General features: G+C 47.0%; 9 protein-coding genes across 9 annotated transcripts; 5 read left to right on the forward strand and 4 right to left on the reverse strand.

Annotated features, from left to right (window-relative positions):
* Nucleotides 1-1,382: 1,382 nt before the first annotated feature.
* N7511_000730 (uncharacterized protein) lies at nt 1,383-2,964 on the reverse strand (the record flags this gene model as incomplete). Its single annotated transcript, XM_057123155.1, has 2 exons — nt 1,383-2,860; nt 2,916-2,964. The coding sequence occupies 2 exons, from the start codon at nt 2,962-2,964 to the stop codon at nt 1,383-1,385; spliced, it is 1,527 nt and encodes a 508-aa protein (XP_056988888.1).
* A 943-nt stretch (nt 2,965-3,907) lies between these two features.
* N7511_000731 (uncharacterized protein) lies at nt 3,908-4,588 on the forward strand (the record flags this gene model as incomplete). The annotated part of the gene is made up of 1 exon (XM_057123156.1): nt 3,908-4,588. The coding sequence occupies one exon, from the start codon at nt 3,908-3,910 to the stop codon at nt 4,586-4,588; it is 681 nt and encodes a 226-aa protein (XP_056988889.1).
* Nucleotides 4,589-5,301: 713 nt separating this feature from the next.
* Nucleotides 5,302-6,132, reverse strand: N7511_000732 (fatty acid desaturase; the record flags this gene model as incomplete). The annotated part of the gene is made up of 2 exons (XM_057123157.1): nt 5,302-5,672; nt 5,730-6,132. The coding sequence occupies 2 exons, from the start codon at nt 6,130-6,132 to the stop codon at nt 5,302-5,304; spliced, it is 774 nt and encodes a 257-aa protein (XP_056988890.1).
* A 4,329-nt stretch (nt 6,133-10,461) lies between these two features.
* On the forward strand, nt 10,462-10,892 carry N7511_000733 (uncharacterized protein; the record flags this gene model as incomplete). Its single annotated transcript, XM_057123158.1, has 3 exons — nt 10,462-10,604; nt 10,660-10,760; nt 10,825-10,892. 3 exons carry the CDS (start codon nt 10,462-10,464, stop codon nt 10,890-10,892), a joined length of 312 nt encoding a protein of 103 aa, XP_056988891.1.
* A 339-nt stretch (nt 10,893-11,231) lies between these two features.
* On the reverse strand, nt 11,232-12,827 carry N7511_000734 (amidohydrolase; the record flags this gene model as incomplete). Its single annotated transcript, XM_057123159.1, has 1 exon — nt 11,232-12,827. The coding sequence occupies one exon, from the start codon at nt 12,825-12,827 to the stop codon at nt 11,232-11,234; it is 1,596 nt and encodes a 531-aa protein (XP_056988892.1).
* A 1,073-nt stretch (nt 12,828-13,900) lies between these two features.
* N7511_000735 (uncharacterized protein) lies at nt 13,901-15,770 on the forward strand (the record flags this gene model as incomplete). The annotated part of the gene is made up of 5 exons (XM_057123160.1): nt 13,901-13,961; nt 14,021-14,094; nt 14,158-14,228; nt 14,281-15,460; nt 15,522-15,770. 5 exons carry the CDS (start codon nt 13,901-13,903, stop codon nt 15,768-15,770), a joined length of 1,635 nt encoding a protein of 544 aa, XP_056988893.1.
* A 1,586-nt stretch (nt 15,771-17,356) lies between these two features.
* Nucleotides 17,357-17,995, forward strand: N7511_000736 (uncharacterized protein; the record flags this gene model as incomplete). Its single annotated transcript, XM_057123161.1, has 1 exon — nt 17,357-17,995. The coding sequence occupies one exon, from the start codon at nt 17,357-17,359 to the stop codon at nt 17,993-17,995; it is 639 nt and encodes a 212-aa protein (XP_056988894.1).
* A 3,030-nt stretch (nt 17,996-21,025) lies between these two features.
* Nucleotides 21,026-22,886, reverse strand: N7511_000737 (uncharacterized protein; the record flags this gene model as incomplete). Its single annotated transcript, XM_057123162.1, has 2 exons — nt 21,026-22,314; nt 22,373-22,886. 2 exons carry the CDS (start codon nt 22,884-22,886, stop codon nt 21,026-21,028), a joined length of 1,803 nt encoding a protein of 600 aa, XP_056988895.1.
* Nucleotides 22,887-24,869: 1,983 nt separating this feature from the next.
* Nucleotides 24,870-26,249, forward strand: N7511_000738 (Rieske [2Fe-2S] domain protein; the record flags this gene model as incomplete). Its single annotated transcript, XM_057123163.1, has 1 exon — nt 24,870-26,249. One exon carries the CDS (start codon nt 24,870-24,872, stop codon nt 26,247-26,249), a length of 1,380 nt encoding a protein of 459 aa, XP_056988896.1.
* Nucleotides 26,250-26,418: the final 169 nt, after the last annotated feature.

Consider the following 26,418-nt stretch of genomic DNA (forward strand, 5'->3'; position numbering starts at 1 on the left):
AGCTTCAGATTCAACAAAAAAGCAGGCACCAGAAAGTATTTTTAGGGCGATGTGATGGAGTTCAATGACCTAGTCTCGCGGAGCCCTACCCAATCGAGACTACGCATGGTCCAATTTTCTTGATTCCGAAAGGTATGGAGTACAATTCTGATCAATATAGACTCGGCCTGGAGGTTTCAACTCCGACCAGGGTATGCCAGCCTCGCTCTGAACCCCTGAGGACTAACCTGGCACAGGACTAGACTCGCTTTTTCTCGCATCTCTAGCTTCTTTAGCCTTGCTTGTTAGGATAGCACAAGGCATCCTGCGATTCGAGCCCGTTTGATCGTCTGCCCTGAAACGATCTAGAAGTTCGACGATTTAACCGTTTTGAGAAACGTGGGGGCGTTGCCCTGTTCTAGTGCACTAGTGTCGGGTCCGGTTGCTGGGACGAGTGGATGAACTTTGGGTATTTTTTTTTCCTCCTCTCCTGCATGGAGCCTCATTCGGAGAATAGATCACCGACCACCATAAACAGTACAGTACAGCAAGGAAAGAAAAGGGGCTACGGTAGTTGGATTTTTGAACCGGGTTAACATCCCCAGTTCAGAAGAAAAGACCGTTGAATAAGCCACTCGGTTATTATTTCGGGTTTTCGGAATGGAAGCATGGAATGGGCTTGTTTTCCAGGACGCCATCTGGTCCGTGTTTTGGGGCATTACGATCTTCCCCCGAAAACAGCGTAGAATAATAAACAACAATAACTTTAGCTATGCCACAACATGCTAACACAGTGCGTAGTGCACGTTTAGGGGGAACTTTGGTTCGGGCTAGTGGCGCCATGTCCGTTCTAAACCGCAATCTGGAATATCTCCGGCTCTTTTTTGAAGGCTTGCTGACTCCCTTTCCCCCCTGACTCGAATGATATGGGGGATTCTTGCGATTCTATCCACTGCGGCTTTTCTTGCTCCTCTTTTTTTTTTTTCTTCCTGGGTCAATAGTGCCGGGTGGGCCATTCTATTGTTATCTCGTGTTCGAGATTGAAAATTGAGTCCACCGAGTCCACTGTTTGCTTGACTTGCTGTTCATGCAGGGGTATCGTTCGCCGAGCGAGGCTTCTATCGATTTCGATACACTTCTGAGATCATTCAATGTCGAAATGGCGGATTTTGCCTGTTCTACAGTATGACCTACAGGACATTCTGTATTCCGTACTACCTATGCCCTCACGCTTTTCACGGAACCCGACGGTACTATGTAGAAGGTTCTCACCTGCATGAACATGTGAAACAAATTAAACCTTGAGTCCAAACTTGGAACACATGAAACAGACTCTTGAAGAAATTCCTGTATATGCAGTATGACCGAATAGAATTCTATGTACAGAAGCAAGACTAGCCAGCTTAGACAGAGTCAAAGCTCTTTCTCCTTTTCTCGACCATTGCCTCTTTCATGAACGGACTCCGAGCTCGGATATCCTTGCCCCAGATAAGCACCAGGATTGGCGCAATGGATAGAGCTAACGCAATAAAGGCTAGCAAAGTACTAGCCCACCGAAGGCCAAGAGTTGAGTACATGCTCATCGTAGCCAACGGCAAAAACGCCGCCAGAGTATTTTCGCCGGTGGCAATGATCCCGATTGCACTGCCCGCGTATTTGCTATACGCATCGACAACATAGTCGGAGATACCCGTGACCACAATAACGCTGCCGGCGCCTACCATTGCGAGACCGATGGCCGGGGCGATCCACGGCAGATCCGGATACGACGTCCAGGCGTAGGTGAACATTCCACCGGCGATACCAAACACTCCACCCACAATGGCGAGGTACAGTCTTGCTTCGGGAATAGGGGTTCCGGGAATCTCGGTGTTGCGTGATGCTGAGTCGAAGTACAGTTTGGCGGAGAACAGGGTTAGTACCCAGCCTATGCATTCCCCGACGACGATTGCTGACTGTACGTAGCCGGCTTGTGCGGGTGTCCAGCCGTACAGGTCAGCAAAGACTTGCTCGACAGATTGAGTGAATAGGTATAGCGTGCCAACAGTAAAGGCAGACCAGAGCGTCGATACAAAGACCACTGACTCGGTGAAGAAGAGGATGAGAGGCCTGCTCGCGCTGCGGCCTACTATGCTCAGCATAGACTGATCTTGGGTATCGATTTCGTGTTGGGTATATGCATTCTTGCCCTCACGGCGCAAAGCCTTAGCCCGCTGTCCCAGGATGGCGATTCCACGACATTCCCGGAACAGAAAGAAGAACATGGGGAAGAAGGCGCCATACCAGATCAACTGGATATAGCCAATCCACCTCCACGACAGGGTCTGGAAAATAGCAGCCCCGATCACAGGACCGATGCTGCTACCTGCTAGGTAAGCGACAATGTACAGACTAACAGGCACATTTCGGGATCGTTCGCTATCCCATACGTTCCCAATGACAGTCGCCGAGGTATTAGCAAGAATGGAGACACAGCCTCCGGCGAAGAATCTCGTCACGATTAATGTGGCGAAGTTCTGCGCTACTGCTTGCGGGATGACGAAACAGAGGAAGATCAGGTACGTGCCGAGGAATACCCATCGCACGCCGAAGTCTTCCATCAGTGGGAGAACGAGCAGAGAGAAGCATCCGCCGCCTACGGCCCAGGATGTGACAGGCCAGTAAGAATGTGGAAAGTTTGCGTCGGATATGTTGAAGCGCTCGTTGATAGCTTCATGAGCTACTGTGATGATAGTACCATTCATCATAGTGATGAAAGTGGTGAACACGGCCAGGGCTGTGAGAAGCCATTTTTCGCGCAGAGACCAATTGTATGGATTTCCCGGATCCCGAGGTCCATCCCAAAAGACTATTTGAATGTCCAAATTGGGATCTTGATGATCTGTGCCGCTGTCAATATTCAGATCCCGTGGACTGGTCAGGGTACATGCACCTACCTACTGTCTGATCATCATGACCCGAGACATCCCCTCGAGCAAAGACCATTGTCAGATCAAGTCTTGACGAGAATGCTCGTCAAATCCCAGGATGTCGAAGTTCCTCTGCCAAACTCCTGTGAACCAAAGTTGAAGATCGAGGGTATGATATCACTTTTCCTTTTCCGTCTCAGAACTTCAACTCGTGTGTAGAGACACTTCACGCATGCAGACTTCCCTACTTGGCGCCTCGCAAAGAAATTTAGTGAAGCACTCCATTTATACCAGCCAAAGAAGAAGAAAACTTTTCAATGGTCGTGCTGAGTTGGGGACCCGAACAGAGTCGAGTTCTCCAGACAATGACCATTTTGGGACTAGTGGGAGTTGGCACCGAGGTGCTCGAGATCTCTGGTTAACGTGGTTGGTCTGCTATGTTGCTTGGGCCCGTCTTTGGGTTAAATCTTAGTCGATGCAATTAGCTAAATGATCTACATTTTCTGCACCCCACAGCTACTCCGCGGAATACTTTCCGGTGATTATAAGAATATGCGGAGGTAAAGTAGGTCAGAAAATCTAGATCGGGTGCGCTCCCGTTGCCCATTTATAAGGACAGTGTACATATTGTTGGATCATCAATTGAGAGCTGTAATGTTCAAGCAAAATTGCAAGTCACTGTATGTTTTTTCGCCTTTGCCAAGATGAGAGATCTGGTAGGGCATAGCCAAGATAGTCAGGATAATGCTTATTTGGTCGACCTTTTTCGACTGAAGCTTTTTATTAACTCTTTTTGTGCCAGTTTTGAGTACCCCTAATTCAGAATCTAAGTTTTAAAGACGTTGGTAGTGGAAGTCCAGCCGCATATGAGTCACTCGCCAGCGGGACAATATATATTCTCCTGAAGGGTATTGCTGGTTTTCCGTCCACGTCTGTACCGTCAAGATTGACACACCACCCTCAGATCTAATTGAGAAAGAAAAACTCGAAATAAAATTGAAAAGAATATTCAGGTCACAATGGAAACACCACAAGAGCCGAAATCTTCCCCCGGACTATCATCAAGGCACCCATCAATTGCTGTCTTGCTCGCTTCGTACGGCCGTTCAAACGGCCCCTTTGTGCCATCGGAGGAACAAAAGGAGAAATCTAAGATCTTAGCTTTCAACATTCGCCATCTTCCAAACCCACCTCGGAAGCTGCGTGCGATGACCACTGGCCTTTCACCACGACTCCGAAAGGAGTTTCTGAAAAATGAAGTTGTGCAGCAATTCCTCTCGAAAACCTATGATGAGGTTGTTCAATCTTTCACTGAATCATATCATGCTCTGCTGCCCAGAGAATTGTCTATAAAAAACGAAAACGACAAAGGCACAGATGGGGAACTAGGAGACACGTCTGAAGACGCCGACATGTCCTTCATTGTGACAGTGTGCTGCGAAGAAGGGCGGCATAGGAGTGTTGCCTTTGTGGAAGAACTTGCTCAGAGGCTCTCGTTATTGAGAAATGGGAGCGACGTGGCTTGTTGGGAACTGAATGTAAATGTTTTGCACCGTGATATTGAAGAAGGTATTCTACCCGACAGCTCAAATCCGACGGCGCAAAAAGCATCAGCAAAAGGAAGAAGTAAAGGCGGAAAAGATGCTCGGAGGATAAACCAAAAAAACAGCATGTTTGCTGAGCCCGATGAAATTGTTTAAATGTTCTTTATCTTCCAATATATCCTGCATCTCTCTTCTTTCATTTATGTCCCTGGCCCGCTATATTAATGATATGGCTGCCATTTAGACTACTTTGGACTAAATTCGGTATGCATCTACACTGCGCGTCGGATGTATTTTTGCTCAATATATCTGTTTAGTTATGGGAAATCTAATAGACTTCCACAGTTAATTTCTAGCCTGCTCAATTCATCATTCCTGCGTCTCCTTTATCTACTCAAAATGGCGTAGACATCTTTGTATTTCAGTGGCCCTGAAATTATTGTTCTTATAACCACGTCGATGCTAGGGTATTGAGAAGACATTATTTCGAGAAGCATACAGATTATATTATACCATTTAGTTCCCAAGGGTTAGCCAAGAAATATCATCTTGGTGATTGACAATCACATTATTCATTGCAAATATTCATCTTACCCTAATCTGCAGTCAATCAAGATTCTACACGATATTCAAATTCATTGGCAGAATCGGTCAATTATATCTTTCTATAATACCGAAAAAGCACAATCCGGGTAATTCTTGAAGTTCGCCGCTGCGTGAGATCTATACATTTTTCATGATACTTGTAACCCTCTAATATAATCAATAAGATATTATTTTCATGCCCGCATGCCAGGTCTCTGGCCTTGCTCTTGTCGCTGCAACTGTGTCATCTAGTCTGTCTGCCCATTGTACTTACTTCCCCCTCATCACATCTTGTGCTTGTGCCAGTAAAAAACGCCCGAACCTTTCTCATCGGGAGAGACGGCACCATCAGACACGTACTTGCACTTTTGGAATGTTTTGAAAAGAGAAAGTACGAAGCTTTCCTTTTTGTTTTCCTGATAACTGGGGCCCAGCAGTGGTCGTATTGCGATGGTCGCTTCCTCCGCTTTGTAAAATGGGATTTTGGGAAACATATGGTGGATAACATGATAATCGATGATTTCATGGAAAAAATGTCTCCCAATAAAACCAAAACTGCGATCGACGGTGCCGAGAGCTCCTTTCAGGAACGTCCAGTTTTGTCCTGCGTAGTGTGGAATTGATGGATGCGTGTGGTGCAAGTATGTGATGGCGACTGTGCGAAATCATGTAAGTGGATAGCACATGCATGGGGAAGTATAAGGAAATGTACCAATCCAACTATTTACCCAAAGATAGGGTATAAAATAGAGCAAGATAGTATTTCCAAGCCCAATTTCTGAACTCATGCGGAGCAACGCCCATCCCACAAGACCAACCCCGAGATCCGACCAGGCGACTGATATCCGTTGCGCCGACGTAAACAGCGCGCTATAGGGGTCGAAATGGCTAGCAGTAAAGTGGCCATTTTTGCGGTCTCCGGGAGTGCTGTTGTTTCCTGTACTCACGGCAAAGAAAAGACACATCGGCCATCCAAACAGCTGATGGCCGACTAGATACACGAGATTTACCAGTGGCGCATCCTCAGTGAGCTCTCTAACCCTTTCGATGGAAACCCCACGTTTCGCTGCATACTCGCCCTCGGTGAATGGAACAAACGCAGTATCCTTTTCCATATGACCGGAATAACGGTGGTGCCGTGCGTGGGTGATTTTCCAAGGAAAGTAAGGAACAAGCAGAATCGAATGTACGATCCAGCCGACGATGTCGTTGAGCCAGGGAAACGAAGAAAAAGAACCGTGACCGCATTCATGGGCAATTATCCATAGCCCTGTGCCAACACATCCTTGAGCAAAGCTATAAATTGCCCAAGAAATCGCACGTGTCCATGGATGGGAAAGGAGTTGGATATGCAAAGCACAGTAAATTAGAAGACCGGCGTATGCAAAATCACGAGCAAGGTAAGCAAAGGAGATCAAGCCAGATGACTTGAAGCAATGTTGAGGAATAGCATTGCTCAGAGCTTGCAGACTGTGTTCCTTTTGAGACTCTGCCAGAGGCGTAGGAGGCTAAACTCAACATCAGTCAGTTCAATGATCATGTGAAGTCTGAAGTAGTCAAGGGTCTGCCTGCCTCGTATAACCAGTCTTTCATGCCACTCCAGCGGGTTGAGTACCACATTTTGAGCGAACTCCAGGGATTGATATACCACTGCTGAACACTTAGTTCACGAATTGGAACAGGAAATGGGGGCTTTCAGCTCACACTTCGACATGTATTTGTCAAGACAGTATTACTCAATGCAGCCCTGAGGTTCTTACTGAAGCTTTCTTCACTCGAATCCTTCACCTCAACGGTTGATGCGTCATTTTGGAGAACCGGCTTAATAACACGGATAACAAGATCGAAATAGCTAACCCGATATTAGTATATGGGAATGAATGGCAAATCTTGCGTCATGCCTTTCAGATGTATTTACTGTTGGTGTATGTCCCTGGCCAGAGTTGGGTCCCAATATGTTGAAGAAATTAGGGAAACGGGACATGGCGACCGTGTTAAAATCTCGCATATGGCCGGACTGTTTCCAATGTTCCTGACGACTAAAGCCATCTCGCCCACAAATATCGATATTATGCTGTGTTGGAGAGACGCCTGTAGCAAATACCTAGAATTGAGAAAACCAAGATTAGAAAGATGACAAGAAGATTGATTGGCAGGAAACATACAATAATATCTGCTGGATGTATGGCCCCCGACTTTGTCAGTACGGAATCTTTTAGTAGAGACACAATGCTATCATTGGTCAGGTGAACATTGTATTGATGCAAACAAGCCAAGTAGCCGTCGTTATCGAAAATCCTGCGCTAAATTGCTGTTAGTCCAATTCCCAGTGGCACAACAATGAGTAAGAGATACTTTACCTCACAACCATATTCATAATTCGGAAATAGGAGAGGCCAGTATTTTCCTACCAGTGACGCGTAAGTAGCGTAATCCTATGGGTTGACACTGGTGCGGTAATCTTACTCGGTGCACAGTCTGTGATATAACGTCGGTGTTTTTCGATCATGTTGTTTCTCATCTTTGCCCCAAGCCAGGTGCGGTCGAACTGGAATATTAAAGACTCAAGAAAACAGAAAATCATCAATTGTAAAAGCCGAAGGCTTCCTGGTATTTCGCGGAAAATGGCTCTCCATGATGTACTGATGGCGGGTTTCTGACCGGGAATGTAATATTGCGGTGTCTATCTCCTGGATCAGCTTGGGAAATAGAGTTGTAAATTGATGATAGACAAACAAAAATAAATTGTGTGATCATCTTGGCCTCTTTTGAAATCTCTGGCATCACTTGGGTCGCAGACACTATGAATATGATAAGCAAAGAACGCCATATTTGATAGTAGAGAGGGAAATATACATCCATTGCCTATGACGATCACGTTCTTCTGCTTGCATGTTATATTGGAGTCCCATGCCTTGGTGTGAACAATGACCCCCTTGAATATGTCAGTGCCAGGTATACTGCATTCATTCGGATTCGACAGCCCTCCAATGGCCGATAACAGTATTTTGCACTGATGGGTAAACACCCGGCCAGTTGAAGTCTCCTTTAGTTTGACTAGCCAACTAGCTTCATCGTCCTGCCAGGACGCTCCCACCCACTCCGTATTACCAACGAAATGCTCGGTCACATTGAATCTCTTCGACAAGCTGTAAAAAGATGCCGGTGTGTTGACTCCACAGCCAGGGTCTGCTCCTTCGTTTAGTTACAAGTAGATAGTCAACTGAGTCAAGTGGTGGAGTAGGAACGTACACCTGTTGTTATACGAAGTACCCCCGAGCCTAGCGGCTCGATCATAGATTACGAAATCGTCGTATTTCAGCTGTCTTTTGAGCCGAGATGCCATGGCCAAGCCTGTTAGCCCTGCACCGATGATGATCACCGGGGTGAAAGGACATTCAAGTGGTTGGGAAGCCATGGTTGGTGGAGTTATAACTCTAGAAGATGGCCCTGAACAAGGATAAAAGGTCTTATACTTGGGGATTGGAAGGTAATATGAGTATATTTATAAGAAACTTGTTGGGCGGTAGAAGTGACCAGAATGGAACATAGCAATTTTGATACCACTATCAGTCAAAGTTATACAGAAGTATGTATATCCACTCTGCTTCGATGCACCTCAACCGATTTGGAACTTGGAAGTGAGTTGAAAACTTGACGGGATAAGATAAAAGCGCCTCATGTGTTACTATTGTTGTAAAATGTATAGAAGAAGTATGATCGAATATCTAATCAGCGGTCGACGCAGGTTCTTGAATGGGAAGATATTTACAGCTCATATGTATTCAGAATATTTATCGCGCCATTTGCATGCTTGTTGTACACTCTTCAAGCACCGCTATTTCCGAAAGTTACACAGAAGTTCTCTGCTTGATTTATATCTTCCACTTCTGTCGAATTACAGATAGATTGAAAGAGATCTGCAGTCACGTAGACCGCACTGTAAAATTTTCTCGAAAAAGTCTGCAGTAGTACGACATCTATGTACTACCTTTCCGCAGTAAGTTTTAGAATGGTGAGTAAAACCATGAATGTTCACCGCAAATCAGGTTAAATAAAATTCATTGCTATCTTTCTATGAATTCGAGAAGAGACTGAACGGGCCCTGGTTGGGCTCACAACAGCTGACTACCAGGCGAATGAACTCTCTTGCAGGTCGTATTGTCGGTCAAGGAAGTGAAGAGAAAGATAGCCACTTGGACTTTCTCGGCCAGAGGTCGTTGAAAAAGACATCGCGTTCCAAAAATGTTTCTATAAAAATCTCGCTTTGTCTAAATACCGCAATCTATTATCAACCATCAAAATGTTCTTTAATTTCTGTTCTAAAGAAGATTTAGAGACCGTTACTTGCGAGAGAATTTGAATATCTCCCTTAAGTCGACAGTAGGTTAGGTGTGAACATCAAGTCATGACTCATAAGTAACAGATGAGCTAACCTTTTCCTAGGACGAGAACCCTCAGGAGTTTCCTTACGCATGCATACCCCTTCAGCATTCCATGCTTTCTATGCTGGCAGAAAAGTGCTATCAACTATTGGTATCTCTACTCGCCGTCTAAAGACCTCATCGTAATGATCATGGAGATTAATAACTCAATTCTGGAGAAGAAGAATGTGTTCTTCCGACTGACCGACCATGGCCCCATCATTGACGCACCAGAGGCAATAGAGGCCGTGTTGACGGGGGTTACGAAAGAGAGCCATAAGCTACATGATTTACGCTTTCTCTCGTCAATTCCCAATTCAAAACACTTCAAAGGATCCCGGGACAAACACTTTAACTCGATATGAGCGCCTGTGTAGCTATTACGATACTGGCAATGAGAGCACAGGGAAACCTTAACAAAAGGCAGGGTAGGACTATAAAACGGAGCACATAGGGGTGGTATGAAGAGAATGATGTGTCTATCTTGCTCACTATGCGTAGAGAGGTCTTTAATATGTCATAAAGGCCTTATCCGTAGACCGCTACTTCATGCAGTAGGCAATTCCCCCACTACAATATTTATGAAGCAAAGATTCAGAGTGTCTCTGGTATCAAACCAATTTTATGTAGCCTCGAATTAGATACAGTCGCTTCTTGCCCCCTAAGTCATGGGAGCAACATGATATCTCATGTCAAAGTGAATAACGAAAATGCATTTGTCAATACAGTATACTCAGAAAACCACTTTCCACATTGAAAGAAGATGACGTTGATCAGTTTGGAGACCAGGGTCCGAATAGCTGTGATAGGTTGCTGTGAAGTGTTTATATCATAGGTTCGCCACTACCAGCCCGTGACGGCAATAAAGGCAAGCTTAAGCTCCCCGCATTTCAACTACCTCAAGCCTTATTCTCTTTCAACTACCGGGAACGCTATCTATTTCTGTAGGAACTTAACAACTTACCGCAAAACCCTACTTGAAAAAATTACAGCTGAATCTTCATCGAATAACCCACCAAAATGGTCACCACCACAATCGACAATAACCCTCTGGACCCTAACTACGCCGAACGCCGCAACTCTCTCGACGCAAGCAATAAGCCACAGAAAACAAAGCCCGCTACAAAAGGACTGGATGCTTTCGTTGATAGGGATGTTGCACCGTATGAATGACCCCTTCAGACTTAATTTTCTCGAACCTATGACTGATCCATCTAGATCACCTCATACAATGTGCTCAGAGCTAGCGCACCAGAATGCCTTGGAGCATTTGCACGAGAATACTGAGCACTGGTCTCAGCGGGAGATGTCAGAGCATAGTATGCACCTCTTGTCTTTGATGGGCCAACACATGATTACGCGACTGACTAGAATATCTACTAGGTAGCTTACTGTCTGATCCGACTGCCGACCGTGGACTTCAAGCCCACCCCGAGGAGCTTGGCGAGTAACGTTAACTGGAGGACAAGTACATATGGCGTGGCTGCGACCACATCGGAAGTGTGAATGTTGAAACCAAGCGAGAGATGGCTATGGTGATGAGACTGATGATGACATGTAAATTAAGAAATTGATATCATTCCACTTGACAGCGGTATATCAAGCATAAATTGTTTTCGAGAGGCGAAAGTACCCCGTGCAATGGGCTGGTGATGTCACTATGATCCATCCCACCTTAACAACACCCGCATACAATGAGTAGTAAGAAACTTGAAAAGCATTTGTATGACCGATACAGTAGATGATATGGGGACTGACTATGTTTGACCTTTAAATCTTTTGTTCAATAATCAACCCTGCGAATCAAAAACCTTCATCCCCCGATACCAAGTCTGGCAGACCCTAGACTGAAGTAACGCCTCAGGCTTCCACTGCGTATCAACAACCAAGAAGTCTGCAGACAACCCCTTCTGCAAAGATCCAGTCCAGGAGTCAGCGAAGCGCGCGTAAGCCGCACCATTAGTAGCAGCCGTAGCAGCCTCAACAAGCCCAAGCCCGAAATGCGGATTCACAGTATTCTCACTCTCAACTTCTAACGCAGAACGCCTAGTAGTAGCATTATACAAATTAGGGAATGGCAAATGGGGAGCAGTCGGGGCATCAGTGCCAATAGCAATAGGAGCCCCACCATCCAAGAACTCCTTATAAGCAAACGCACGCTGACAACGATCCGGACCAACAAGACCAGGCCAAGCCTTGAAGAGCATCGGGTCCGAATGAACAGGCTGGATGGAAGCCGTGATACCAAGCTGGCCAAGACGTTTGGCATCTTCGGATGTCGTCAGTTCCAAGTGCTCGATTCTGTGTCTGGCTCCTGGACTGCCGACTCGAGAGAGGACGTTGATTGCTTGGTGGACTGCTCTGTCGCCGATGGCATGAATCGCACATTGGATTCCAGCTTTGTCGGCGCGTTCCACAACTTCTTGGAGCATATCTTCTGGCCAGATTGGGTCCACGGGGTCTGATTTGCCTGTGTATGGCTGCATAAGCGCAGCAGTGCAGCCGTCGACCACGCCGTCGCAGATGAGTTTTATTCCTAGAATACAAAAGTCGGGGCTGTTGTATTTCTTATGGAGTTCGATTGCTCGGTCGACGTATTTGAAATTGGCATTTTGGTCGGCTGCAAAGGGGACTAGCCAGTGGGCACCGATGTGGAAGGGGATTGTGTGGTCTTTTCGGTAGAGGTTGAGGATTTCCCAGGTCACTTCGTCCATGGCCATATCTACCAAGCCGGTATATCCGGCGGCGGTGTATGCCTTGACGGCTGTGTCTAGGGCTTCTAATTTGTCGGCCGTGGAGGTGACGCCTTCTAGATGGGGCCAGGCGAGGTTCATGAGGGCTGATTCATCCAGAAGACCTGATGCCTTGCCGTTTTCGTCGCGGTGGATTCTACCTCCGGGTAGATCTGGGGCTGTATGGGCTTTCATTTCATCCAGGGCTGCTGAGCTGCACCACATAGAGTGGAGATCGAAGGAGTCGATGAAGATGGGGCGTGAGTCGATGCCATCTAGCATGCTGGCTAGGGCGACACCATTCGTAGAGGATTGAATCCAGCCTCGACATAAGATGCGAGGGACGGAGGGATGGGTCTCTGCGTAGGACTTGATCGTTTTGCGGATTTGTTCCAAGGATGTGCATTCAATGAGATCGGCTTTGCGAAGGGATTGGCCGTAGTGTAAGATGTGCACATGTGCATCAATGAAACCCGGAATCACGGTTCGGTCTTGTAGGTCAATCACCGTCGCATCTTTTGTGCTGATTGTTTCATCTAGAGGACCGACATATGAGACTTTGCCGTCCTCAATGATCATGCTTTCGGCAAAGTCTTTAACATTATTCGAGACCGAGGGCACGAAGAAACGCCCGTTCTTGAAAATAGTTGCCATCTTGTCGAGAATTAATGGACGGTACTTCACTAGCAGGAGTAAGAAAGCGGCTATGCCTGAACTATTTATTGCTTCATGCGGGGAGCGCGGAGTAGCAATTACATCCGAACTGGCGAGTTCTCCAGAAGTTTCCTTTGATGCAAGTAGACCAGTAAAGATTCTGGGACGAGTTTGTATTACTCAACGTGTGGATAACCGAGATATGGGAAGAGTGGTCAAGAAGAGCTGTAGCTGGAGTGAAGTGATACGGGACCGGCCGGTAAACCGAGCAGTGATTGGCTGCGAAACAGAGCCCCGTCAATGCCGCTCGGTGGAGCGGCGCTAATTGACGCCATTGGCTGATCTGCTTGAGATTTCCGGGGCCAAAGAGGTTAATCAAGAGTTGGGCGAAGAATAGGCGAGTTCTAGATGCCAGATGACCTGATTGTGTGCAAATAGTGGCTGCCTGGTGAATTTGCCTTCGTATCCGGAGATAAGTGTCTTTCTCACATTCAAGTCAGCTCATAAGGTTGCATAGACATGAAGACTTCTACATTGCACAGGAGTATTTGCCTATTTAGCCATCTTAATGGAGAAGTTGATCCATAATAGTGCTCCCATACAAGCAACGGCTGCTCATTGGGTCCCGAGAGAGGACTGCGCATTTAGACGCATGACTAGTCAAAGCCAGTCTGATAGGAATTTTAGGTAAACTCAATTACCCCGAGTTTGCGAGGTTATCATTAAGATCCTCCCCCGCATGGAAGATCAATTTAAAGGGATGATAAGCTTGCTCAATTGGCGCCACCGATTGGACGTTGCTTGAAACTTCCCCTTATAGACAAAGCGCATTCCACATTGCGTCTCTACTTTCGATTGTGAATGGCCGCAGAACGCCAACATTGATAGCCGACGGTGATAAGAGATACCTGTGAACTCATCATTAATGGATTTCAAAGCGTCACACAGTGAAGAAGATTTGATATAACGAGCTGGGTGCCAGCCCTCAGCAGCCGTGACTTCGGTTTTCAGACCTACGTTGTTATATTGGATCTGTGCCCCTCCATACATTTGAAATTCATTCACCCGAAGTCATGCCTCATAGCCAGTCATCACTAGATCCAGAATGGCCTCCTGGGACGGTGCGGATTGAAGGTGAGGCACATCCCCTGTCCTCGCCCCAGTGAACACACAACGCTAATGCCAACAACAAGATCTTTCACAGACGGGCGATACTGCGGAAGTAATCTTACAGCCGAAGCCTACCAGAGACCCCAACGATCCACTGGTGAGTATTCTTCACGTGCAAGACATGAATTGCCAGCAGTACTAACGAGTTGATTCACACCAGAATTGGCCAATGTGGCGCAAGAATCTCAACTTCGGCCTAGTATGCTACTATGTCATCATGGTCCTCGCACTGTATGTTCACAAATACCAATGATGTATCCCCTAGAAACTAATCAATCTCAAGAATCGACGTGGCAACAGTTACCTGGGGACCTGTCAACCTAGAACTGGGCTTCAGCTATGCCATCTTAAACGACAGCTATGCAGCAGGATGCGGCGCCCTCTGTGTCGGAGGACTTTTCCTCGTACCCTTCACGTTGAAGTACGGTCGCCGACCGATCTACGTATTCAGCATGGCCATACAATGTGGAATTAGTGTTTGGTCCGCGAGAATGGAAAACATCGCCGACCTGATGCTGGTCAATATTCTCAGTTGTATTGTTGGAGCACTCGCCGAAGTCCTGGTTCAAATGACCGTTGCTGATGTTTATTACGTTCATCAGCGAGGTCTAACCAATACCATTTACTTCTGGTTCATGAATGTCGGTACCACGCTGGCGCCTCTGGCCGGAGGCTTTATCACTCAATCTCAGGGGTGGCGATGGGTTTGGTGGTGGATGGCTATTCTCTTTGGTGTGGGACTTGTTTCATTTGTGTTTCTTTATGAAGAGACCATGTTTGATGCATCTCATATTGAGGGTGTTCCTGTTCCTGAGAGGCGGGACTCTAAGCCTGCACCTGTTAAAGAGGACATCGAGCCATCGGCTTTAGAGAAGTCCATGTCAATGCAAGACGGTCACTCTTATGAAGCCGTGGAGATTGACTATTCAATTCCCGTGAAGGGCTACTGGAAGAAACTAGCACTGTGGACGAACTCCCCGGTGCCATTCTCCGAGGTTGCAAAGCACTGCTATCAACCCTTTCTAATTCTCTTCACCTTCCCAGGTGTCTTCTTTATGGCACTCGTCTATGGACTGATGACAGCCTGTACGACAGTCCCAGTGACAACGCTTTCATCGGTGATGACGCTGCCGCCATACAATTTCGGCGCTTCTCAGATTGGCCTTATGGGGTTGCCTCCATTCATCGGTACCACATTGGGTGCTTTGATCTGTGGACCGTTAAGTGACTGGATTGCCCTATACCTCGCAAAGAGGAATGGCGGCGTCTTCGAACCGGAGATGCGACTTTGGTTGGCCCTCGCCTTTACACCATTAGTCCCGGCGGGTCTGTTCATGTTCGGCATTGGACTGAATAACGGCTGTCATTGGCTTCTGCCGGCATTTGGACTGGGAGTCAGCTCTGTGGGTGTTGTGCCGGCTAGCAGTGCTGCACTTACTTATCTGACTGATTCGTATACTGAGGTGAGATATGATACTTGTTTGGAGTTGTGGTGTTTCTGCTAACGTCCGATTTTGCTTTTAGATTATTGCTGACTCGGTCGTTGGTGTCACTTTCATTCGTAATCTCATCTCTACAATCTTCGTTTTCGCCCTACAACCCTGGTGCAATCGAGTTGGACTGACATGGTTCTATGTAACATTTGGATTGATTGTCACTGTTTGCCTCGTGGGTAATTTGCTGTTTATCTACTATGGAAAGATGTTCCGTGCCAAGCTTGCCGGTTCATATAACCATTATAGCCAGAAACAATTAGGGTCCAGGTCGAATTAAGTGGATTGCTATCTTGATAATTCTTATTGAATGAAGTTGTCTCATGTCTAATGTATTACATCAATTAATCTCACTCTATCAGAATCAATGTTTGCTGATATTAGCATGTAGAGGTTCTCTCTTGAACGCATGAGTGAGGAAAGATCTTCCCACGCCAATCTGGCATTACGAACACGGGCGCTGATCATACAGCATGGCTGCTTCTACAATATTTCTTGTATATTGTCAGGAACTATATTATTTGCCTATTCCATGAAGTTCTGTTCAGTTGGCTAATTTGGGGTCTTGAAGAAACCCAAAGCGCCAGAAGACGCAGGGATCTATAAGACTACGCGTAAGCACTTGCAGATCGTCGCACATTAGCAGATGGTATCATTTAATTTTGGCCATTGCGCCAAGGAGCTTTTTGTAATTTTGGATGTCTGAGAATCTGATTCTAGGCACTGACTCATAATTTGAGAACTCGCAAGACCTGAAAGGGAGTATAACATGTTGATATGACGTCATATACCGAGGTCGGTCTTTGTCAACAACACTTGGAAGTCTGGAGAACATTCGATTACGGATGCCGAGAATCAAATTACGCATGTGGGCGAATACTGTATGTCCAATCGATGACATGCAACCCGTTGAAACTTGGCTTGCAAGTGTTATTGCGTGTTGGTGCACTCTCCGAACTTGACCGCTGGGTGCGAAAATCATATGCCCAACGAAAATAAAGGAGCCTGGATGTAAACCTTGTGGACATCTCGGGCGAACAGTAACGTACATGTAACCCCAGATTCCTGATCGACGGGTGTCTGTCGCCAACAATGCGAATGCATAACTTCGGGGAGTGCGTAATGCGTCGTTCAAGCGTCACTCTTCGGATCGACCCGACAGATCCATCTCGGAGGCCTGGAGGCGGGGAAGAGGAAAAGCCAAGGGTCTAGGATGCACAAAGGCAGCAATATTTGGGGGGCCTTTTCGTTGGTTTGCGATCGCCTTCTCCAGGATCTGATGTCATCACGCCCCTTTGCAATCCAATGGAGATGTTGAGCGGGCGTACGTGCATGCAATGCTGTCTTGGAGAATACGAATTTCAGTGTCAGAGAAATGAAGTCCGAACTCGGACCGGCCTGACATAATTCAATTTGGTTGAATATCGGGGATCTTTGTCACTTAGAGTGAAGTTGGAGGCCGATGGCTTAGCCTCTCTCGGCCAAGGTCCGCGGACCTGTTTTACATGCAGTGTTCGTAATTTCCTCCAAGTCGGACAACACGGCGAACCTATGAGCAAGCCAAGACAATGGGGCGCAGGATCACGACACGGGCAGTTGGAAAGCCTGCGATCGGCAAGTTTGGGGCCAAAAGACAATTGGATGTGAAGTGCGCAGTGGAGAAAGTGATGCGGTGGGCTGAGCAACCAACGTATCAGCCTCAGCCTTGCGATAATTTTAGTTGACCTGATTGACCTTGGGCTATTTAGTGCATTGAGGCCCCCGATTTTACAAAAAGTCTTACGGTCCAAAGCTCTCCATTTCCTCTTCTCAATTCTCCATCATACCATCTATCCTTCCTATACTTCATACATTCCCACTATCAAAATGCAGTACAAGTCACTCGCCTTCCTGCTCCTCTCGGCCACAGCCATAGCTTCCCCAGCTCCCCAAGCTTCAGGAACCGACGAGCTGGACGATATCCCCAACTCCGTTCTCGTAGCCCTCGAAACCGCCATTCCAAGCTCCGTCTTGGCTGAGATTGCGACAGACCCTTCATATGTGAACTCCGTCGTTTCGAACGCTATCATCTCTAGCATTTATCCCGACTGGTACTCCAATGTCCCGGAAAGCGTCAAGCCTTATATCACCTCCGCTATCATCGAGGAATCACCTACAGCTTACTCGTCTGCCGTCGCCGCTGCTACCTCCAGCATCAGCGGTTCCGCTTCTGGCTCTAGCTCTGGCTCTAGCAGCCCGTCTGCAACTTCCAGCGGTGCTTCTAGCACTGGCTCTTCCACTGGCTCTTCCACTGGCTCTTCCACTGGCTCCAGCTCTGGTGTTACTACCTCTACTGCTACTACCACCGAGTCTTCTTCCACTGCTAGCAGCTCGGACTCTGCTTCCTCTTCTTCTGCTTCCGGCTCTGCTTCTGCCTCTCCCTCTGACGGCGGTGCTGCCCCCACTGGTGTTGCCATGGGCTTCGTTGCCGGTGCTGGTGTCCTTGGACTTGCCCTCGCCCTCTAATTTCCTTCATTTTGATACCTTTTGACTTTCCGTGGATCGTTGTTTTTGCACAACGTTATCTCTTAATTGAATCGCTTGCTCTTATGACGGAATGATTCATTGAGCCTGATGGATAGCTCATGTTTACCTCTCAATACTTGTCAATATAGTCATCAACACTATCGATGACCTAGAAATCAACAAGTAACTTAATCTATCGTTATGAATTTAATACAGGATACTTACGTACCCTAAATGAGTTTCTATCATCTGAAAACCGTAATGTGCCATATTTAATATAACTTGTATGCTAAGAGATTTTTTGATTAGGACAATGTTATATAAAGCGTCATTTGTGAAGCATTCGGAAGCATAGACAAGCAAGATAGAATGGAATAGACCAAATAGCCAGGGCCTAAGGGTGAGCTATCGGGTTTCTCACTAAGCTGCTCAGGGTCGCCCGTGAGCCACTCAGGGCGGCACGGTGACTACCTAGGTAACTCATAGATTACAAAAGAAAGCCTGGCAATGCAGTTGCTCTTAGAAAGTTAATGTATCGATTGAGTTCTATTTCACCCTAAGTGCAATCACTGCGTGTTTTTCAAACTCAAAGATAATCAAGTCGTCGCTGTCTCTGTGGCTGTCGGTTGACAGTATCATATCGGAATAGATGACTTTGATAAAAGAAAGTATACCTCTGAAGTCCTTTTCATTAAGCTCTGTGTGCAAAATCTTCGACCATCGCACTGGTCTCTGGGAATCGGCGCATTCGCTTAGACACTAAGAGGGCCACCAAGTAGTCTGGCGAGGATGTTTCCTAACTCGGGGTTGGTGGGTTCGACTGTTTTTGAAGCCAAGTGCTTCTTGCTCAAGAGAATTTCATCATAGAACTGTCCTAAAGCAAGACACTCTTGCAGGTTTCGAGTGATGACCTCGATCTATTCAAGGTCTATGTTTTTTTGGTCGAAGCTTGATCAAGGGGTCCTTGGAACAGATTCATGTTCCATAGCTGAAAGATAGAGTCGTTGGATGATGCTCTTGAGTATTTAGCATGGTTCCTATGCATACCAACGAAGATCAATAAAGATAGAGAGGGAAAGGATCCCGTTCGTGAGAGACAATCATCAGTTAATACACTTTGTGTATCAAAATAATCATCATAAATACCAGTCAAGCCAAGCAGGAAAGTTAAGGAAGCTGTTGAAGTGGAAGTGTCGTGTAGATGACATGATTGGCAATAAATATCAAAGTCATCAAGACCATCCCAAGTCTGTAGAACAAAGAAAGACTATACTGATGCACCTTCCTTTGAAAACTTTATTGGGTAGCTTTTACGGTATCATGGAAGACTTCTGGAGCTGAAGTTCATATTTCTGTAGACAAAATATCATATCCTCACTCTACACAGTAGAGTAGACCTGTCCGACGGCTAGTATAGAAGTATTATATCTGCCTCTAATATTCTTCAAATCTGGTTTCCTTTGAGTGGAGTTCTGTTAAGCTTGGACGTTCTACTCCGCGACATTGACAATTGTACGAACATGGTCTGCATAAAGAATTCGACAACTCCCTAGAATGGTGTGTCAACTTGGTGGGAGCAAGGGGCAAGACATTAGTGATGAAATAACGAAAACCAAGTTTGTTGATGTTAGAATTTTGCGATAGATCTTAATTCCTGGCTAGACGCTCTCTACTTTGTGCTTCTAGCCTTACCCTTGATTATAGATATAAAAGAACACATTTGACCATGCATGAGACCGATTTAGCTTCTGATATGCTCAAAGAACCAATCTTTCTCGGGCAGCCGACATTCATTGTATGTGATGTATTTGAGCTTGCTTGTGTCGCTTAGCCATTCTACATCTCTTTGACTCCTTGCATCTTTATCAGAGGCGATAAGGCACCTTTCGCGAGGGAAGCAGGGTTCGTCTTATCCACCAATTAGACATAGACACATACGTCAGTTCCCCCTTCTCTACTTGTAGCCATGTGTACAGTGCGAGGAATTTATAATGAGACTAGATGTGCAGATATGTCGAGGGCGTGTCATGTTATCCCCGCTTACTTGATGCATGTCTTGCCATCATGGCAGGTTTTTACCAGTGTAGCAAGCGATCTTTCATTATATTTCCAGCTGGAGGGGTGGGATTACCACATCTCAAGGGATAAAAGTTATCCAATTCCATTTCTTCTTTGCGTAGTCTTGTCACTTGGTGCTAGGATAATGAAATTCCACCGCCTAAGAGACTGCAAAGTTCGGCTGGTTGTAATAATATCATTGAATTTAATCAAAAGCCCGACAAAAAAGGCACCTGGGTATGAATTGGTGGGTATCGCGCATATGGGAAGCAGGTACAAGACAGCTCGATAAATGTGAGGGTATGATACAGTAAAAAGCTGGAATAAAAGGGCATTTCAACCCGGTGGCCTGCTGCTAGACTAGTCAATGAATCAGATGGCTATGTTGCTATCGCACAAAGACTGGTCCTTACCAGGAGGCTGAGAGTGTTTTGCACTTCTCAAAGATATCATCGGTGCTTTGGAGGCTTATTCTGGTTTGGGGAGACCGTTCGGCATTGGGGTGGACCGTGAGAAAGAAGTGGACCTGTTTTCCGTGTATGAGGATCTCTGAGCTGGTGTTGAGGTTGGTCGTCTGGGAGACCGGGGTGTATTTGTCGTCAGCGAGGAGCTTTGGGCTGGCAAGTTATTTGTAATGGCAGCCGATGAGGGCATTATCTCTGTGGAAGAAGGATTTTGGGTTGGTAGTGGAGTCGGTCTTTCGGCCGATTGGGAAATGTTTTCTGTCAGCAAGAAACTCTGGGCTGGCAACAAGGTTGAGTGTGCGATAGAGGAAGGCATTATTTTAGTCAGCGAGAATTTTTGAGTCGGCATCGAGGTCGGCGGTGGCGCCGAGGGCATGTTTTCCGCCTGCGGAGAGGCCTGAGACGAAAGGTGGGAATACGGGGACACGTAGGACGAAGGATTGATAGGACGGAAACTAGAGACGGGAGTTTGGGACACCGGGCGGTCGTGTGGGAGCTCCGTCGTTGGCTATAAACTGTCACTCGAAAGATTCCGGAGAGGATGGGATCGAAACTTTAATACCACAATTTTGGTGGGGACAACACCAGACTTTGCTTCCTGTCGGTCCAGCCAAAGCTTGAGGGTGTTGTGACGGTGCAGAACACCGAATCTGGCCTCATATTCTTGCTCGAGTTGAGCTGGGGAGATGCCGGCCTCAAACCTGGGTTTCAGCCAGGCCGGCGCGAAATCGAACTCTTCCTGGGTGAAGTTATTCCGGACCCGGACACCTTTCTTCGGCTCCTTGGTTTTTGGCTTGGTCTTCGTCTTCGTAGTTGCTAATTTGGGGCGCGGCTGAACTGGTGTGAAGCCCTCCTGCCATCCAGCCATCTCGGAACCGAGTCTCATGGCTTCCTGGCTTAAGCCTGGGGTCGAGGCACGGCTTGAGGTTATGTCGATTGGCTGACCTGCATTCTCATATTCTTGGCGTAACGAACTTGCGACCCCATTCAAGGCTCGCTTGCTCTTGGGTGGTGTTGCGTGGTTAGGTGCGGGCTGCTTGGCGCGTTGAGTCGGTGTCATCGGCTTCGGTGTCTCGGCAGGGCTTATATCCATCGCACCCTTGCGTTTATCCACTGCGCTGCGACCTTCGCCCATTGTATCGCGACTCTCAGATACCGTCTTGCCGTTTCCATTCATAGTATGGCTGTTCGCGGCAGCCGGCTGATACTCTTTAGGAACAGAAGCAAGCCAAGCAGACTTGTTGCTTGGAACCGGTGTGCGGCTCTTAGCCGCTGCATCAACACCATTGACCATTGTGGTGTTTTCCTCGGAAGCAGCCAGTTTGGTCTTCTTGGAAGCGGAGATGAATGGCGTGGAAGTATCATGTGGCAACGGCGTTTGGTTCTGTGAAGACCAACCCTCGTCAACAGTCTGCTCAAGGTCTGAACTCATACTTTTCCTCTTTCTGTTGTTTTGGTTGCGAGAAAAAGGTATATCAACCCCAGTGGATGCATCTGACGAGGATGGAGATGCACTGCGTCCCTGTTCATCCGGATACTCAACCGAGACAGTTGGATTCATAAGATCGACAGATGGCTCAACTGAGGTGGAGACTCGGGACTTGTGTTGGGAATCTATAGCAGTGCGAGATAGGACTGATAGCTTCTGGCTGGAATCGGTCGGACTGGGGTAGTTGCTTCGAAAACTTTGAGGCGTGTCGGAGCTTTTGTATGACGAAGCTTCTGGGCCTTGATCGCGCCGCAGCCTATAACGACGCTTCTTCAGCGATTGCTGCAGTCGCTTAAGTCGCTCGACATCTTCTTTTGTTAGCATGTCATGTGCCTTCGGCGATCACAAGGGGGGTAAGATAGATACATTTCATCTGACGATGAAGCTCATTCAGGATGTCTCCCTCGATTGATACATTGACTTCACATTCCTTTGTCACGTCCGCAGCGCTGACCCAGGGGTTCGTGTTTGGAGGAAGGAAGCACCGGTTCACGAGGATAGCCTTGTGCATCGTCTCGTCGATCTTGACAAGCCGGCCCTGCATGCGGCATTGATAGAAGTCATCATCTGTCTTTTCAAACTTGCCATGTCGGAAGATGTTGATCCAACTAATTGATACATCATTCTGATTGTTGGAGCTTTCCGGCTCGTCCACTAGCGGAGGACGAATACCGAGCAGCTGTCTCAAGTTTGATTCGAGTTCATAGCTCTGAAGGCGTTCATCGCAAAAATACTGGGTAAATGTTTCATCTTTATCGAGGACATCTTGGTATGCCTCTAAAAGGGCCGGACCTTCGGGGTTGAGCGAGTCAAATCGCGGCAACTGGAACCGGGCGCCCTCTCGATACGCTCCCCACTTGATGGAGCTAAGGCCCTCCATCCTGGAGGTTTTGGACTGTATGGGAGTCAGTCACGCTCATGGCACTCGGCTAGGTTTCCTCACGTGTTAATTAATTGTGTAGCGTTATGTGTAGCGTTATGTGGTCGGAAAACTTGGGGCAGTCGACGAGCGAAGAATTCTCGGGGCGGAATTCCAGGGAAAGGATCCCCAAGTCAAGAAATCGCCAGTCTTCGATTCTTGAAACGCGTAAAATATTAATGTCCTGATGCGTAAGCACTATTTTTTTGCAGTGATTTTAGTTCTTAGGGGGGTCTTATAAATATTCCTCCCCCCAAGCCTATATAGCTTTTTTTTTTAATTACAAGCGAGGCCCACACACGCCTGATTGGAAGACCCGGGTACATAGGCGCCGACTATCACTCTGGTTACAATACCGTATTGACTCTGTTATCTTGACTTTCTGCCCATTGCTTTGCAAGGTATCAAGTCCAGATGAACTTGGCTTGAAACTTGGTCCAACCGGAATAATTAGGTGGATAACCCACGCGGAGTGATGAGGATGCCTGCGTGCATACAGATACCCTCAGTCCGTCGGGCTGCTTAAAAACATCTGGTGTAGAATATCTATCAATTTATGGTTATTTTGTCTGGGTTCGATTAAGATACCTTCACATGTGATTAGTTATTTCAACCCACTTTAGATAAAGTAATATGCAAATCCAGAAGTTCATTTCACTTTTTGTGTAAAATATTTGTTTTAGTGGAAATAATATCTATTCCATCAACTCTCACAATCTTAGCATTTCATGATGCTTTGTGATAACTTAGCTTATGACCTTATATACTGTAGGCACCAACCTAGCCTCTCAAAACAGTAAGGGATGTAGATGGATTTAACAGGCACACTTAAGAGGATACCGGCCCACATTCCAAACTTACCCAATACATCCCTCTGTACTATGTAAGATGATTGGGATGGACGGATGCAGAGGGCACAACAATCTGACAGACAGTCGGTGGTATGGCATACTGATAAGCATATCGTTTCCGGCGTTGTTGTGGTATGTACCATAGTGAGGACATGACTGGCATGAAAAGTTCAGTCAGGAGCGATCAGACTCACGAAAACATCGTGTACATTCATTCCAGAAGGATCCAATTTGAGGATGACACATACTACACACTTTTCATTTGCTCCCCTGCTCGAGCCTAAGTCATGCTGCACCCACATTCATAGATGACTTTGTCCTCATTGACTGAGTCGAATACCCAACTCGGCATTATCCAGTGCCTATACTGTATTCAATTACCTATTTGGTGATCAATTATTTGATATCACAGGTGACACATTGAATCTTACTACATCATAAATTATTCATTAGTGCTGTATTTCAGATTCAACTTAATACGGGAGTAATTTTCCCAAATTACGTACAAGTGGCACGTTTTGCACATTACGTCAGCCGCTATTGAGCAAATTGGATCATGCACGTTCTGAACAATTCCAGATTTAAGCCATTTAGTCTCTTTTGAGCAGGGATTATAGTACGAAGCCACCATGAGACGTGTCTTAACGCCGTCGGTGCTCTTTGTTTGAAGTTTATTCCCGGTCATCACACTATTATTTGATCTCTAATAGGGGTCTAGAGTCATTCTTTTCAACCCTAGACAGATTTGCTTCTTCTCGCCTATGTTTTTTCCTTTGAAACTAGGCCGCGCCTAAGTTTCAAATTGGAAGTTTGCTCAAAACCCCACACGCCACATGGAGATATACAGGATCATCTGATGATCGCTCGACTGATCAGAAAACGGGCACAATCCAATTTTAAAAACCCCCTGCAGAGCTGAGATTGTCTCCCTACCATAGTGGCCAGGAAAAGATAACCATACAGTAGAACCAGGAACCTGACCAGCAAACATAAGAGTGGGGCGAAATAGAGAACCGCACGTGATCGATAAAATCAACCCACCCTCCCATCTTGCACCATTCCCACCAGACAAAGCAGGCACAAAGAAACAAAGATGTGGATCAATTGCGGGCGATTATCCGACTTCACACAGGCACGCTACGTGGTCCGCCTAACGACAGGCAAGAAACTAGTGCTATTCCGCCTCCCAACCATCGACCCATCGAACCCGAAGACCAACGAGACAAGCGATGGCTGGTCCTACTACGCCATGGAAGCCGAGTGTCCGCACGCTGGCGGACCAATGGCCGATTCCCAGATCGACATTGAAGACTCCGCATACGTCGCGTCGTGCCCGTGGCACGCATACGATTTCAACGTAGAGACCGGCGAGTCGAGCGTCGGGATCAAAGCTTGCACATTCCCCGTCGACGTGAGCGGCGAATATGTCGCGCTGGATTTCCCTGTCGAGGATGGCGCTGTTGTTGGGCTGGAGAAGGTCGAGCCCGTTAGTGAGAAGGTGAAGTTAAAGCATGCGCGGCCTGCGGCTTTGGACTCGTCTGCTGTTGCGGCTGTCACTGCTGCGGCTGCTGCTCTGACCTTGACGCCCAAAGATCCGGGTATGGCGAAGTACCTCGGCGACGACGCCACGCTGTGCGATTGGGCGGCGCATATTCTTAATACCGCCAATCCCGAACACAAGATCGAGCTCACGACGCATCTGTTCGCTATTTTCGCTGAGAGGGAGGCTTCCGACTCGCCTATGCCGCTTGGTAGGGGGACGGTGCTTCCGCCGGATGAACCACCGCGGGAGGATCTGCAGACTGTCAACCCGGGCGCGATGCCGAAGGCTGGAAGAGGCGGCACATTGAAGAGTCGGGTTGCGATGCTGCACGCGCTAGCTAATATCGAACTCTGGGCTATTGATCTGGCAATTGATATCTGCATTCGATTTGCAACGTTCCAGACAGAAGGCACTGCACAAGAACTGCCACGGACATTCTTCCATGACTGGTTGAAAGTCGCCAGTGATGAAGCGAAGCATTTCTCGCTCCTCCGCACTCGACTTGAGGAGCTTGGCTCTGGCTTTGGTTCGTTGCCTGTACATCACAGTCTGTGGTTCTCGGCGACTGAGACGGCTTATGACCTCCGCGCGAGAATTAGTATTATCGCTCTTGTCCATGAAGCACGTGGTCTCGATGTCAATCCTATGACTATTGAGAAGTTCCGAAAGGCCGGTGATGCGGAGAGTGTGCAGTCGCTCGAGATCATTCATAATGATGAAATCACACATGTTACAACTGGTCACCGCTGGTTAACGTGGATCTGTGCCCAGGAGGGAACGGACCCTGTTCAGGTTTTCCGGTCGAATGTGCAGAAGCATTTCCGCGGGCCGATCCGTGGGCCTTTTAATGAGGAAGCTCGTTTGCAGGCCGGTATGGATAAACGGTATTACGAGGAGACACATCTCGCCAGTGAGGTGGCTGCGGCTTGAGCATCAGCACTGAAAAAAAAAAGGAAGAGGAAGAGGAAGTAAGGCATTACGTTGAACATGATTTACGCTGTAGCTGTGGCTACCTAGCATTATTGATATCCCCCACGATGAACGAGCAAAAAAACTGTCCATAGAACAAAAGCATATGATGATAATAGGTGATATATAT

This window comes from Penicillium nucicola, assembly GCF_028828085.1.
Source record: "Penicillium nucicola strain IBT 29836 chromosome Unknown utg000001l, whole genome shotgun sequence".
In the NCBI taxonomy this organism is placed as follows: domain Eukaryota; kingdom Fungi; phylum Ascomycota; class Eurotiomycetes; order Eurotiales; family Aspergillaceae; genus Penicillium; species Penicillium nucicola.